This window comes from Nerophis lumbriciformis, linkage group LG35, assembly GCF_033978685.3.
Source record: "Nerophis lumbriciformis linkage group LG35, RoL_Nlum_v2.1, whole genome shotgun sequence".
NCBI lineage: Eukaryota > Metazoa > Chordata > Actinopteri > Syngnathiformes > Syngnathidae > Nerophis > Nerophis lumbriciformis.
The window spans coordinates 22,973,257-22,990,466 of record NC_084582.2 but is presented as its reverse complement, the minus strand read 5'-3'; the positions used below and the strand labels follow the sequence as shown (position 1 = coordinate 22,990,466).

At 40.1% G+C, this 17,210-nt stretch overlaps 1 protein-coding gene across 4 annotated transcripts in view; it reads right to left on the bottom strand.

The window, feature by feature from the left end:
- Positions 1-4,163: 4,163 nt before the first annotated feature.
- The window catches only part of LOC133575326 (transmembrane protease serine 2-like), a 31,888-nt gene continuing 18,841 nt past the window's right edge, over positions 4,164-17,210 (bottom strand). For 2 of the 4 annotated variants that reach the window (XM_061927976.1, XM_061927977.1), the window contains exons 10-14: positions 12,704-12,805; positions 10,993-11,016; positions 10,795-10,931; positions 4,316-4,468; positions 4,164-4,255 (exon numbers count right to left, since the gene is read on the bottom strand). In XM_061927976.1, coding sequence (XP_061783960.1) covers positions 4,238-4,255; positions 4,316-4,468; positions 10,795-10,931; positions 10,993-11,016; positions 12,704-12,805 — 434 coding nt within the window. In that variant the 3' untranslated portion in view covers positions 4,164-4,237. Of the gene's footprint in view, positions 4,256-4,315; positions 4,469-10,794; positions 10,957-10,992; positions 11,017-12,703; positions 12,806-17,210 lie in introns of those variants that run through there. The other 2 variants (XM_061927978.1, XR_009811480.1) reach the window with 2 other exon arrangements.

Here is a 17,210-nt window from a genome sequence, read left to right as displayed (position 1 = left end):
TTTGGGTATGGGTGGCCTCCATCCTACAGCCCTCTACTGGCCCCTGGTCCATATTTTTGGGCCTGTATTGCGTTTCAGTTGTTTAGTCTGATGAGTATTAAGTGAGAAAGACCATAAGTTACAACTTGATGGTGTTTTCATCAAGTAAAGGGAAGAAGGACAGATTTTCTCATTGAATTTTTTTCCATTTGAGTATTTATTTTTGTATTTTTTTTCCAAGTTCATGTTGCACTGTTCAATGTCCAATATTAAAGTGCTTATCTTTAACAATAAATAGCCTAATAATAAACCAGTGTTTTGTTGCTTTTCATGTCTTCCAAGCCTATGATGATGTGAATGAACTCATTATGACAATAATTTGTTGACACAAAAGAAATGGCAATCACTTTTACCTACAAAGGACACACAGCTAAGTAGTTAGCTTCCTATTAGCAAATTTTATTTTACATTAATTTCCATATTGTGCAAAGGACCAAAAACAAATGTCCTGCCCTTTTCTGACATTGAGCCCCTGCCCCTCTATAATCATGTGCACGTCCCTGGTCTGGAGGAGGACCCACGGGAGGACAACCTCCACAATTTGGCGCCCAACCAAGCCGGAAGAGAGCGACCCCCTGACGGCTCTTGCGAGGGTGCTCGCGGCGGTGACAGCGGCCATCCACCAGCAGATGCAAGTGGTCCGTTGAGAAATGTTGTTCTTAAACTGTTCGACAATTTGCTCACACATTTATTCACAAAGTGGTGACCCTCGCCCCATCCTTGTTTGTCAATGTCTGAGCATTTTATTGAAGCTGCTTTTATACCCAATCATGGCACCCACCTGTTCCCAATTAGCCTGTTCACCTATGGGATGTACCAAATAAGTGTTTGATAAGAATTTCTCAACAAGAAATCTGCGTTCAAAGAATTCCGGCTTATTAGTGATTCCCAGAGCCCAAAAAAAGTCTGCGGGCTATAGAGCGTTTTCTATTCGGGCTCCAGTACTATGGAATGCCCTCCCGGTAACAATTAGAGATGCTACCTCAGTAGAAGCATTTAAGTCCCATCTTAAAACTCATTTGTATACTCTAGCCTTTAAATAGCCCCCCTGTTGGACCAGTTGATCTGCCGTTTCTTTTCTTTTCTCCTCTGCTCCCCTTTTCCTTGAGGGGGGGGGGGGGCACAGGTCCGGTGGCCATGGATGAAGTGCTGGCTGTCCAGAGTCGGGACCCGGGGTGGACCGCTCGCCTGTGCATCGGCTGGGAACATCTCTGCGCTGCTGACCCGTCTCCGCTCGGGATGGTGTCCTGCTGGCCCCACTATGGACTGGACTCTTACTATTATGTTGGATCCACTATGGACTGGACTCTCACAATATTATGTCAGACCCACTCGACATCCATTGCTTTCGGTCTCCCCTAGAGGGGGGGGGGGTTTACCCACATATGCGGTCCTCTCCAAGGTTTCTCATAGTCATTCACATCGACGTCCCACTGGGGTGAGTTTTTCCTTGCCCGTATGTGGGCTTTGTACCGAGGATGTCGTTGTGGCTTGTGCAGCCCTTTGAGACACTTGTGATTTAGGGCTATATAAATAAAGATTGATTGATTGATTGATTGAACTTTTTCAGTCTTTTTTGCCACTTGTGCCAGCTTTTTTGAAACATGTTACAGACATCAAATTTCAAATAAGCTTATATTTGCAAAAAATAACAACGTTTTCCAGTTTGAACATTAAGTATCTTGTCTTTGCAGTCCATTCAATTAAATATTGTCACGTGGGGGTCGCAGCTTGCTGCGGGGTTGTTCTTCCAACGCAAGATAGACGGCTCCGGACAACAGCGTGAAGGTAGGCTAGGATTTATTTAACATAAATCACGCACTACCGCGAACATAAACAATACAACAACAACAACAAAAAAAAGAGGCAAGTGTGCCTAAAACATAAAAAGCTGCTAATTAAGAAAAACTAGGACATGGAAACTTACTTTGTCAAAACGAGACCTGAACCGGAGTGACATAACGACAATGCAGGCAGGACGAGTGATGAACAAGGTATGCTTAAATAACAGTGACATGATTGGTGACAGGTGTGTGTGAGTCAAAACGTGAAACAGGTGCGTGACGTGACAGGTGAAAACTAATGGTTGCTATGGTGACCAGACAAGGGAGTGAAAAGACAGAAACTAAACAAAACATGACTTAAAACAAAACATGATAATACAGACATGACAAATATAGGTTGAAAAGGATTTGCAAATCATTGTATTCGGTTTTTATTTACGATTTACACAACGTGCCAACTTCACTGGTTTTGGGGTTTGTATATATATATATATATATATATATATATATATGTATGCATATAGGATTCTTAATAGGACTAGTTGTTAAAGATCCCTAAATATTTAGCACAACAATTAAATGGGGTTGGAGATGTCCTCTTGGGTGGGGTGGAGTTTGGCAATAATCACTTGGTGCCACCAATACGACACATCTTCAGTAGTGATTCCCCGACGTCATTGGGGGTTTCGGCCACCTATCACAAGGCCGATCAGACTTGGGTGTGTGTCGCATGGTGGCACCACGTGGTTATTTGGCAGCCCACTCTGCATCACTGCGCTTCAGCCACAGCCAGACTGCTCTGTTCTGCTGCAGTGGCAAGTTCTTTAATTGCCTTCCGTTGGGCCTGTCTTCTGATCCCTACTTACTTCAGGAGCCTTGTGGTGGAACTGGCTACAAAGCCTCTACAGCCCACCTCCACTGGCCACACCTTCACGTTCCAGCCCTGTGACTCTGCTTCAGCTGCTAAGTTGGCATATCGCAGCCTCTTCCGTTCGAATGCTTCATCGATGGCGTCCTCCCATGGGACCGTTAGCTCAACGATGAAGACACAGCGGCAGGACATGGACCAGAGAACCAGGTCTGGGCACAGGTTGGTCGCTGCAATTTCGGGTGGGAAAATAAGCCTCTGGTTGAGGTCTACTCGCATTTCCCAATCTCTGGCTGCGTTCAGTGGGCCTAAGTCTGGAGGTAATGGCTTGGTCCGCCATTTTTCTCCTTCCCGGATGAAAGTTGTTTTGCGTGGGAAGGTAGCCTGAGCATTTAGAGGCATGGCATTGGTGATGCCCACGCTTGTGGGCCCTTAACGGTCACAGTCGCTGTGGCCCGTCATCACGCAGATCTTGAAGATAGCGTTTTTTCACCTGGATCCTCTATGCTCAGCCACATATGACTATTAGTGTGGGTGTGGTCAGGGGCGCCGCTAGGGATTTTGGGCCCCATGAAAAGAATCTTTACAGGGCCCCCAACACAGTGTCATTATTTTTTCTGTATTATAATTTCATCATCATGGGCCCCTAGATTCCGTCTCCTTTACCCCCCTTTTCGGCGCCCCTGGGTGTGGTGGGGGATGGGAATGAGGTTTGAGGTTGTGTTTACGTCATGTTTTTCAAAGTAAAGTGCTTTGTGCTACATTTTGTACGTGAGAAAGTGTGACAGAAATCAAGTTTGATTGCATGAATCACTAATTGTCTCCTCAAAAGCTGACATGAACGTTTTGAAGAAGCTGGAGTTCACACAAGAACTTTTTTTTTTGAACAGGTTTCATGAAAACATTAAAATCTCTCATGCATCAAGTTAAATAAAGTTCAGTTAATGACAAAAAGAACCAATACTAAAGTAAATCTTAACTGAATTTTTTTTTACATGAAATGATGACAATTTGATTTCATAATTTTATTTATTTTAGTGGAAATTAGTCTTCAGTTTTGAAGCACCAAATATTCTTTGTACATTGAATTTTTACAGAGAATTTTTCAACACTGAATTTTAACACAGGGAATTTTTATACAGAGAATTTTTAAACACATATTTCGCTCACAAACTTAAGTTATGTTGACATTTTCATTAAATACATTTATTTTTATTTTTTATTTAATATAATAAAAAAATCAGTGCAGATATTTTTGTTGCTTCAAAACCCACTTCCAGTCATCCATCCATCCATCCCTTTTTTACTGCTTGTCCCTCTCGGGGTTTGTGGGGGAAGCTGGAGCCTATCCTAGCTGCATTCGGGCAGAACACTTCCAGTCAATTAAATGAAATGATGAAATAAATGGAATGAAAATAAATAGTCAGCATAATTTGATGAAAAAAATCCACTTGACAAAAAAAACGTTCTACTAAAGAGTGAAACAAAGTTTTAGTGACAACATCAGAAAAGAGCGTTGTGAGATGTTTGCTCCTCCTTCTTGTCTTCAGTCTGCGAGATGTTTCTGCAAACAAAGACAACTTTTATTTAATTCCAGGTGATGAAAGCTGAGTCCATGTCTGACCTTCATGTGAAGATGGATCCAGTCCAAGAAGAAGGTGACGTTGCTGTAAAGTTCTCCTCTGTTGGACTCCCCGCAGCCTGCTGACCAAACGTGGTCTCCCAGCAGCCACCACACTCCCCCCATCTGCCACACTAGCGGACCCCCGCTGTCACTCTGAAAGTGAAGTGAAGTGAATTATATTTATATAGCGCTTTTCTCTAGTGACTCAAAGCGCTTTACATAGTGAAACCCAATATCTAAGTTACATTTAAACCAATGTGGGTGGCACTGGGAGCAGGTGGGTAAAGTGTCTTGCCCAAGGACACAACAGCAGTGACTAGGATGGCGGAAGCGGGGATCGAACCTGCAACCCTCAAATTGCTGGCACGGCCACTCTACCAACCGAGCTATACCACCTGATGAAAAACGCATCTTTCTCTGGCTGCACACTGACGACTCTAAAGTGTCTAAAATGTCTAAAGTGTCCATACTTGCCTAGCAACACACACAAATACACTAAATATGTTCTTGTTTCACCATAGACACTTCTGAACATTGCTCTCAAACTCAAGGCCCGGGGCCAGACATGCCTTGCCGCATCATTTCATCTGGCCCGCCACATAATTGTAGCTGGCCCGCCACATAATTTATCTGGCCCGCCACATCATTTATTTGGCCCGCCACGTCATTTAAACTGGCCTGCCGCGTCATTTGATTGGCCCGCCACATCATTTCATTTGGCCCGCCAAGTTATTTTACTTGGCCCGCCACATCATTTAACTGGCCCACCTTGTCACTTTATCTGGCCCGCCACATAATTTTATTTGGCCCGCCACAACATTTTATTTAGCTCGCCACGTAATTTATTTTGCCCGCCACATCATTTTGTTTGGCCTGCCACATCATTTTACCTGGCCCGCCACATCATTTTGTTTGGCCTGCCACATCATTTTACCTGGCCCGCCACATCATTTAACTGGTCCCCGCCAGGTCTTTTATCTGGCGCACCACATAATTTATCTGGCCCGCCACAAAATTTTACCTGGCCCGCCACATCATTTTATCTGACACGCCACATCATTTAACTGGCTCGCCACATCATTTATATGGCCCGCCACATCATTATATTTGGCTCGCCACATCATTTAGCTGGCGCACCACATAATTTAGCTGGCCTGCCACATAATTTTATTTGGCCCGCCACATCATTTTATCTGGCCCGCCACATCATTTAACTAGCCCGCCACATCATTTTATTTGGCCCGCCACATCATTTTTACTGGCCCGCCACATCATTTAACTGGCCCGCCATATCATTTATCTGGCCCGCCACCTAATTTATCTGGCTCGCAACATAAATTTATCTGGCCCGCGACGTCATTTTATTTGACCCGCCACATCATTTTATTTGGCCCGCCACGTCATTTTAACCGTCCCTCCACATCATTTATCTGGCCCTCCACATCATTTTTGTGGCCCACGACTTCAAAATTCAGTTTGTTAAAAGTGTTTTAAAATGTAGTGTATAAAAAAGTGAAGAAATATTTGTTGCTTTAAAACTTCCAGTAAATTTAAGAAAATTATTTAAACATGTAATGAAATTTTAAGCATAATTTGCTCAGTGACATAAATTCAGTGTAAATATATATATATATATATATATATATATATATATATATATATATATATATATATATATATATATATATATATATATATATATTAGGGCTGGGCGATATGGCCTTTTATTAATATCTCGATATTTTTAGGCCATGTCATGATACACGATATATATCTGGATATTTTGCCTTAGCCTTGAATTGAATTGTTTATTGAATGGATCCCCATTAGCTGACACCAAGGCGACTGCTAGTCTTCCTGGGGTCCAAAAGGGAGCATACAAAATTAAAATACAAAGAATAAATGCATTACCAAACATTATACAATGGGAAAATACAACATAAGATAAAAAAGCTAAAAACTCAGTATTAAAAATTCACGTCATGTGGGCAGCTGCAATAGGTGTATCTTCAAAGCTGTTTTGAATGACAATTTACTTTGTGAGAGATTAATGTGAGATGGCAGCCCATTCCAGAATGATGTACATCTATACATGACTGTATGTTTGAGGAGATTGGTCCTGGGAGCAGGAAGTGCCAAATAGCCATTGCTGGCATTCCTAGTGTCATGAATATGTGTTAGTTGATTTTAAAAACTGTTTGTAAAAGAAGTCTGGTGATTGATCTAAAATGATAGTTCTAAAGAACATAAGGAGACTACAATGCATCTTTTGTTCAACAGACAACCAGGACAGGCATGAATGCATTAATGAAATATTAGTGCGCAAAGAACATTTAAGTAGCAGTCTAGCCGCTCTGTTCTGAACAAGTTGCAGTTTGTTCAGGTCAGACTTAGTCGTAGCGGACCATATTATAGGACAGTAATGAAGATGACAGAAACCAAGGACTGTATGACTTGCCCCATTGTTGAAGATGTCAAGAAGGTGAAGCACTTCCTGACCATGGCTAAACCTCTTCCCATTTTCATTAAAATACCATCAATATGATTGGACCATGACAGTTGACTGTCTAATAACACCAAGCAGTTTTGCTTTTTTGACCTGCTCAATGGGTATATCTGACATTGAAATATGAAGCTGAGGGTCATCAACAAGCATATGCCTGGATCCAAAAAGAATGCTTTTTGTTTTGTCAATATTCACAACAAGTTTACTATCAGCTTGACACTCTCTCCAGCTCCTGATTTAAGTTATTTTCGAGGTCATTTAAGGTAGAGGCAGTACTGAATAGAGTTGTGTCATCTGCATACGTAACCATATTGGTGTTTGTTGTAACACAAGGAAGATCATTAGTAAAAATAATAAAAAGTAAAGGACCTAAGCAACTTCCTTGAGGCACGTCGCAGTAATTGTACTTGCGTTCAGATAGGCTACCATTAAAACACACTCTCTATGTGATCTTCCTGATAAGAAAGTGACATACTATTAAAACCATATTTTATCAGTTTGGAGATCATTATGTTGTGATCTACGACATCGAATGCCGCACTAGAGTCAATCAGGACAGTACCAACCATTTTCTTGACATCCATTTGTGACAGCCAGTCATCAGTCAGCTGAGTGACCTTACCTATAAGCATGCTGGGAACACGACATCAGTTTGTTGTAGGTAAAGTAATCTTGAATTTGTTTGAAAACAACTTTTTCCATCAATTTACCAAGAGCAAGAAGTATGCTTATTAGTCTACTGTTTTTACCAGTAAAATCTTTATTTTTGACCTTGGGTAGAGGGATGACCTTGGCCTCCTTCCAAACCCCAGGACAGACTCCATATCTTAATGATTTATTAAATATATGACAAATCGGAGTTGATACATGGCATGCCGCAATTCTTAACAATTTGCCATCTAGCATGTCCGTCCCAGCAGGTTTATCAGATGGCAGTGATAACAACAATTTCTCAATATCAGAACTACTAACTGGTACAAAATCGAACCTGCAGTTTTTACCCTTCATTATATGATTTTTCAATTAATGTGCATGAGGAGGAGCCATCAGAAGGCGTCATATTCACTCTCAGATTTTCCACTTTGTTTGTGAAGTAATTATTAAAATATGTGGTAATTTCCATTGCTTAGTCAGGTAGGCTCCATCAACTTCTATATACAAATTTGTTTTACATGATGCTGATCTTCCCATTATTTGATTTAAAATTTTCCACAATTGTTTTCCATCATGTCTAAAGTCATAGATCTTTGTCTGATAATATACCTTTTTATTACCTCTATTCATTTTAGTTACATGATTTCTTAATTTACGATAGATCATCTCATCAGAAAGTAGACCGGAAGAGTCCGCCAACTTTTTAGCCTGGTTACATTGCTTCATAATGAACACTTGATGCATATAATCACAGCAGTATGATGATTCTATGTGTCTACATTACAACATTCTTCTTCATACTGCATTAATATATGCTACTTTTAAACTTTCATGCAGAGAGGAAAATCTCAACTAAGTCAATTGACCAAAAGTGTATTTATTAAACACTTATTAAGCAGTGGCACAAACATTCATGTCATTTCCAAAACAGAAAGTGCAAGATTGTCAGAGACAGTGCACTTTTGTGCATGATGTCACTAAGATGACATATTAAAACAACATGAAATTAAAGTGAACTTTTTGTACAGAACGCCACTGCAATAGTTTAAAACAAATAAAGTGCACTTTTGTGCATGATGTCACACAAGATATTTCAATAACTGTCAAAAAAAAAAGAGCTGCATAATAGGAAATCAAATAGTGTATGTCCTTCGCTATGTGGTAGGTTCCTGCGGACGTTATCTCCTTCTGTTGTTGACTATTTTTTTCACACGGTGTTGATATGGAAATTGTTGCTTCGGCATTTTGTATACATGTATATATATAGATATAAAAAAAAAAATAAAAAAAAAAAAATATATATATATATATATATATATAAAAAAAAAATAAAAAATAAAAATATACAAATATATCTATATATACAAATATATCTATATATATCTATATATATACATATAAATATATATATATATATATATATATATATATATGTATATATCTATCTATATCTATACATACATATATATATATATATATATATATATATATATATATATATATATATATATATATATATTAGAGATGCGCGGATAGGCAATTATTTCATCCGCAACCGCATCAGAAAGTCGTCAACCATCCGCCATCCACCCGAGCTAACATTTGATCAGAACCGCACCCGCCCGCACCCGCCCGTTGTTATATATCTAATATAGACGATGCAAGGCATTAGTGAGGTTATAAAGCTTTTGCCTGTTAAAGAAAGGAGACTGATCCAATGCAGTACAGACATTCGCGTGCCACGCTGTCACGACCCAGACGCACACCAGTGCGCAATCATATGGGAGCCGCGCTGAGCGCACCTCCAAGCGCGTCTCGCTGCCGGCGACGGCCGGGTGTGGGCCCGACGCTCCAGCGCCATCCATTTTCAGGGCTAGTTGATTCGGCAGGTGGGTTGTTACACACTCCTTAGCGGGTTCCAACTTCCATGGCCACCGTCCTGCTGTCTATATCAACCAGGGTGAGCCCCACCCCTTTCGTGAGCGCACTGCGCGCGGAGTGACCCCTGTTACGCGCCCCCCGGCAACAGGGGTGGCGGGCAGGTAAGCTGCGCGGGCGGAGCGACCCCTGTTATGAGCCCCCGGCCACGGGGGTGGCGGGCAGGTAAGCTGCTTACCTGCTGTGCGTGACGCCGGCCGCGGCGAAGGCGGACGAGGCGGGGTGTCGGTGCGGTGGGCGCGGTGGTGACCCTGGACGTGCGTCGGGCCCTTCTCGCGGATCGCCTCAGCTACGGCTCCCGGTGGGGCCCTCTCGGGGGAAGGGGCCTCGGTCCCGGACCCCGGCGAGGCGTCCCTTCTCCGCTCCGTAAAAGTGTCCATCTCTTTTTTTTTTTTTCTTCTGTTGTGGCATATGCAGCAGGTGCCTGCTTGTTTTTCGTATGTGGGTAACAACATTTAACTATGTATATATATTTCCGAATTGGTTTAACTGCCACCCGCCTGAATCTATTTAAAATCTAATTTTTTTTTATTTTAACCGCCCGACCCGACCCGCGGATAAAATCTAATTTTTTTAAATTTCATCCGCCCGATCCGCGGATAATCCGCGGACTCGGCGGTTGTGCCCGCAAACCGCGCATCTCTAATATATATATATATATATATATATATATATATATATATATATATATACATACATATATATATAGTAATAAAGACATACATTCCCCATATAAGTGAGTCTTCAGTTTTGAAGCAACAATTAAAAAAAAAATTAAATTAAATTCTTACTAAATTAATTTAAAAAAATGTATGTGAAACACATACTTCTTAGACATGCACACTTTGAGTTTGTATTTGATGAAATTGTCAGCATCATTTGTTCCATAAATTGAGTGTAAAAATATAAATTTGCTAAAAAAGACACAAAAGAGCATCCATAATTTTTTATCCAAAAAAATAATTTCTGTCGGCTCCTTCATTTTAATTGAGACTGACGAAAGAATCGAACATTTTTTTCTCCTTCAGCGTTTTTGCGTAAAACTAAAATGTGTTCATAGTTCTGGGTTGTGGGCCCTGCGCAAGGCATAATGGGAGATGTAGTTCAGTGCCATTGAGCATTATTGCTTGCAGTGATATATTTATTTTATATTTTTTCTTTGCAATATTTACACCTTGGCAGGTGGCTCTCCAAGTGTGTGCAAAAATGTGTTTAAACATATTGACGTGTGAAATAAACAAGTCAATGTTTGCTGTTTCCACTGCTGTGGTGGTGTTGAGTGAGTAAGGATGGACGTTCACAGGTGTGGTTAAGACGACGGCTTCTGGTGTTCAAGTGTATTTGTGTTGTTCTAGAAAGTACGACAACATTAATATCTTACCCTGCACATTTGTGATGCCGGCTCTGCTCGTGCGCCACAAAACATGTCCTCCGATATGGTTCCTTGGTGAGAGGCAGACGTGTTGCACGCTTCAGGTCCCTCAAGAAACACCTGAGCCTGCAGCAGGTACCACCCGTCTGGACAGGTGCCATGATGTCAGCGCTGTTGCAGATGTGTGCCATTCATCAAACAACTCACCTGGGTCAAGTCCGCCCCCCATCACTGCAAATATTACAATTATATTTGTGCTGTAAAAATGTTCCTTTGTGTCATTACTATTTCTACTTCTTCTGAAACTAAATAAAAACCAATACAAACTTGTCCCATTCCTTTTTGCTGCAAACTTTCTTTGTCTAGCTATTTTACTTTTCATGTTATAAATGTTTTATTACTCATAAGAAGCCTCATCACATAAAAACTATCAGTTTGACAAATACATGGTTTGCAGCATAAACAGACTGGACGAGTTTAAAAAGATTTTGACAAGGTGCGGCTACTATGAATAATAACACGTTAATAACATAACTATAAAAACGTTAACATAAAAAATAACACATTAGTAACATAACTATAAAATGTTCTTAAAATAAAAACTAACACATTAGTAAGATAATTACAAAATGTTATTGAAAAAAATATAACAATAACATAACTATAACACGTTAATAACATAAAAACATAAAAAGTAACATAATAACTATAAAATGTTAACATAAAAACTATAGCACAATAATAACATAACTATAACACACTAATAACATAACTATAACGTTCATAACATAACTATAACACGTTAATAACAAAAACTATAAAATGTTAACACAAACATTATAACATGTTAACATAAAACTATAAAATGTGAACATAAAACTATAACATGTTTATAACAAAAACTATAAAATGTTAAAGACATAAAAAATAAAAACGATAACACGTTAATAACATAAAAACTATAACACGATTATAACATAAAAACTAAAATTATAACACTTTGACATAACTAAAAAATGTTAATGACATAAAAACTAATATGTTAATAACATAACTATAACATGTTAAAAACTTAACTATAAAGTGTTAATGACATAAAAACTATAACACGTAATACCACAATAACTGTAACACGTTAATAACATAACTATAAAATGTTAATGACATAATAACTATAACATGTTAATAACATAACTATAACATGTTAAAAACTTCACTATACAATGTTAATGACATAAAAACTATAACATGTTAAAACTTAACTACAAAATGTTGATGACATAAAAACTATAACACGTTCAAAACATAAAAACGATAACGTGTTAATAACATAACTATAAAATGTTAATGACATAAAAACTATAGCATGTTAATAACATAACAATAAAATGTTAATGACTTAAAAACTATAACACATTAATAACACAACTATAAAATATTAATAATAGAAAACTATAACACATTAATAACATAACTATAACATGTTAATGACATAAAAACTATAACAAAATAACACACAAACTGTAAGATGTTAATGACATAAAAACTAACATGTTAATAACATGTCTATAACATTACAAAAAACTTAACTATGAAATGTTAATGACATAAAAACTATAGCACGTTAATAACACAAAAACTATAAGATGTTAACATAAAAACTATTACACAATAATAACATACATTCTATAACACAAACATAAAAACCATAAAATGTTAACATAAAAACTACACAATGTTATCGTAAAATTAATAATACGTTAATAAAATCTAAAAATATAACACTAACATAAAAACTATAACACGTCAATGAGATAAAAACTATAAAAGTTGCACAAAAAATGTTTGCAGCACAAAAATTGTTATTTAATATTTTCGATGATAAGGTGGCGGGGCAATGTTAAACAAGTGTACTCACCTCCATGTCCTGGACCTCCGTATCCTGTAGTCCACCCCATTAGAGGGAGGGACAAATTGAGACCAACATTTGGGAGGCAAACAGGACCAACATGACTGGAGGCTACACACAAAATAAATATATTATCTATAAAAACTACAATAACATCAATAAATGGATCATTTTTAGTTATTGTTCCTACATAAAGGTGCCATATGTAATAATCTGGCCAGATATGGCAATCACGGTCAAAATTCTGTAGTCCCCCCCCCGCCCCCCTCCCTAACTGAGGTTGCCAGATACACAGTGAAATCCAGCTGGATGGACTGGGCTACTTCAAGGAACTTCAAACTTCCACTGCCTCTTACTAGGGGTTGAGGTGCTGGGACAATAATAGCTGAATCAACAAGCTTTTTGTCGATAACAAATCTCTAATCAACTAATTTGACACAGAAATTAGGCTATTTTCAGGAAGAAGTACGTCATGCCTGCGTACAATATCACAACAAATGGCAATCATATGGTTATTGTCAGTATTATTAGAAAACAAAGACTAAAACCAACACTAGCATTTTATTTTGAAAATAAGTTGAGGATGCTTAGCAGCCTAATGTACACCCAACACTAAAGAGGAGACATTTTACCAAGTTATGCCTTTATGCTAGACCAGGGGTCGGCAACCAGCGGCTCCGGAGCCGCATGCGGCTCTTTGATCACTCTGATGCGGCTCAGCTGCATACTTGCCGACCCCCCCGATTTTTCCGGGAGGTTTCTGGATTTCAGTGCCTCTCCCGGAAATCTCCAGGGGCAAACATTTTTACCCGGACAACAATATTGAGGGCGTGCCGTGATGGCACTGCCTTTAACGTCCTCTACAACATGTCGTCGCGTCCGCTTTTACACCATGCTATCTGCGTGCCGGCCCGGTCACATGTAGTATGCGGCCTCTGCTTACACACGTAAGTGACTGCAAGGCATACAGCCATACAGGTTACACTGAGGGTTGTGATATAAACAACTTTAACACTCTTACTAATCTGCGCCAAACTGTGAACCCACACCAAACAAGAATGACAAACACATTTCGGGAGAACATCTGCACTGTAACACAACATAAACACAACAGAACAAATACCCGGAATCCCATGCATCCCTAACTCTTCCGGGCTACATTATACACCCCCGCTACCACCCCAACCCTGCCCACCTCAACCGACGCACGGATGTTCTCCTGAAATGTGTTTGTCATTCTTGTTTGGTGTGGGTTCACAGTGTGGCGCATATTAGTAAGAGTGTTAAAGTTGTTTAAACGGGCACCCTCAGTGTAACCTGTATGGCTGTTGAGTAAGTATGCCTTGTGTGTCTGCAGCGGCCGCATACAACATGTGACTGGGCTGGCAAGCTGTTTGTACAGGTTGTAGAGGGCGCTAAAGACAGTGCCATCATAGCACGCCCTTATGAGAGAATTGTTGCTCTGAAATTCGGGAGTCTCCCCGAATAATTGGGACGGTTGGCAAGTGTGATGCTGTCAAGCGGCATTCATATAAAACTCGCGAGCCGCACTAACATTACATTTTCATATTAAGGTGCGGACCGCGTGTCTGAGACCCCTGGTTTATACATAGCACATGCAGTGTTATTTCATTTTCAATTTCAAAAGAATTTGATGACTCCCATTGTTTTCTTTATTTTGTGAAAATGGCTCTTTGAGTGGTCAAGGTTGCCGACCCCTGTGCTACACAAACGGGGAATTATTGTATCATGTTATTTGGCTGTCTGCATACCTTTCACATTGCCATAATGACAGCCATGCTAATGTTGGAACCCATTTCCTCAGCATATCAGCATATTGAGAAGGAAATAGGCACTGACGCTACCCATATCCACAGAGGTTTTATTTGTCGAAAATATATTTTGCCCCGTCAGTTGGATGACACATCAACATAAATATATGCCCGTTAGCCTGTATGTCCATGTGTCATTGAACGGGCTAGCATGCTTAGCATTACACTAGGAGCTAAGCACCATCACACTAAGCATTGGTTGCAGGGACATACTAGCTTTGTTAGACAATATTATAGACTGTATTGGACAATATAGTTTACATACCAAATGTCCATTTCCATTTATTACAAGAAATAAGAAAACATAAATGCCTGACTTACTTATCAAGGCAAGCAAGTTTGGCGTCAGATGAAAAACTCTTCTCAGCCTTCAATCGTCTCCATCTTTAAAATGCATAACCGATACAAATCCTGGTTGTGTACCTGGCTTTGTCATGAATAAGTTGAGAATGGTAACGAGGCCTTTTAGATTTACTAAGGTCTGACATGATTAGTAACTTTACCAGTGGCAGTAGCTAGACAGTGGGGGCGGTGCGTAACTGGCAACCTGAATGTGACACACTCACAGATTTTCTAATTGGTCAAACGGTGGAGGGCGGGGCATCGAAATGAAAACAATAACACGATTTCGGGGCTGTAAATCTAATTTTGAAATGAGCATATCTTGGCTGAACTACTCTTATCAGTTATAGAGGTATTGGAAAATAACATGATTTATTAATGCATTTTGACATATCAGGGCCATTTAATGATGACAGGAAATTATTACATATGGCGTTGGTTCCCAGGAGGATATAGCAACAAATGTCCACTACAGAGGACGTTGGTTCCCAGGAGGATATAGCAACAAATGTTGGTTCCCAGGAGGATACAGCATCAAATGTCCACTACAGAGGACGTTAGTTCCCAGGAGGATATAGCAGCAAATGTTCACTACAGAGGACGTTGGTTCGCAGGAGGATATATCAGCAAATGTCCACTACACTCTGTAGTGGGCATTTTCTGCTATGTCCTCTGTAGTGGACATTTGCTGCTATATGCTCCTGGGAACCAACGTCCTCTGAAGTGGACATTTGCTGCTATATCTTCCTGGGAACCAACGTCCTCTGAAGTGGACATTTGCTGCTATATCTTCCTGGGAACCAACGTCCTCTGTAGTGGACATTTGCTGCTATATCCTCCTGGGAACCAAAGTCCTCTGTAGTGGACATTTGCTGCTATATCCTCCTGGGAACCAACGTCCTCTGTAGTGGACATTTGCTGCTATATCCTCCTGGGAACCAACATCCTCTGTAGTGGACATTTGCTGCTATATCCTTATAAGAACTAATGTCTTTTGTAGTGGACATTTGTTGCTATATCCTCATAAGAATTAATGTCTTTTGTAGTGGACATTTGCTGCTATATCCTCCTGGGAACCAACGTCCTTCGTAGAGGACATTTGCTGCTATATCCTCCTGGGAACCAACGTCCTCCGTAGTGGATGTTTGCTGCTATATCCTCCTCGGAACCAAAGTCCTCTGTAGTGGACACTTGCCGCTATATCCTCCTGGGAACCAACGTCCTCTGTAGTGGACATTTGCTGCTATATCCTCATAAGAACTAATGTCTTTTGTAGTGGACATTTGTTGCTATATCCTTATAAGAACTTATGTCTTTTGTAGTGGACATTTGCTGCTATATCCTCCTGGGAACCAACATCCTCTGTAGTGGACATTTGCTGCTATATCCTCCTGGGAACCAACACCCTCTGTAGTGGATATTTGCTGCTATATCCTCATAAGAATTAATGTATTTTGTAGTGGACATTTGCTGCTATATCCTCCTGGGAACCAACGTCCTCTGTAGTGGACATTTGCTGTTATATCTTCATGGGAACCAACGTCCTCTGTAGGGGACATTTGCTGCTATATCCTCCTGGGAACTAACGTCCTCTGTAGTGGACATTTGCTGTTATATCCTCCTGGGAACTAACGTCCTCTGTAGTGGACATTTGCTGTTATATCCTCCTAAGAACCAACGTCCTCTGTAGTGGACATTTGCTCTTATATCTTCCTGAGAACAAACGTCCTTTGTAGTGGACATGTGCTGCTATGTCCTCTGTAGTGTACATTTCCTGCTATATCCTCCTGAGAATTAGCGTCCTTTGTAGTGGAGATTTACAGCAAATGTCCACTACAGAGGACGTTGGTTCCCAGGAGGATATAGCAACAAATGTTGGTTCCCAGGAGGATACAGCAGCAAATGTCCACTACAGAGGACGTTAGTTCCCAGGAGGATATAGCAGCAAATGTTCACTACAGAGGACGTTGGTTCGCAGGAGGATATATCAGCAAATGTCCACTACACTCTGTAGTGGGCATTTTCTGCTATGTCCTCTGTAGTGGACATTTGCTGCTGTATCCTCCTGGGAACCAAAGTCCTCTGTAGTGGACATTTGCTGCTATATCCTCCTGGGAACCAACGTCCTCTGTAGTGGACATTTGCTGCTATATCCTCCTGGGAACCAACATCCTCTGTAGTGGACATTTGCTGCTATATCCTTATAAGAACTAATGTCTTTTGTAGTGGACATTTGTTGCTATATCCTCATAAGAATTAATGTCTTTTGTAGTGGACATTTGCTGCTATATCCTCCTGGGAACCAACGTCCTCCGTAGAGGACATTTGCTGCTATATCCTCC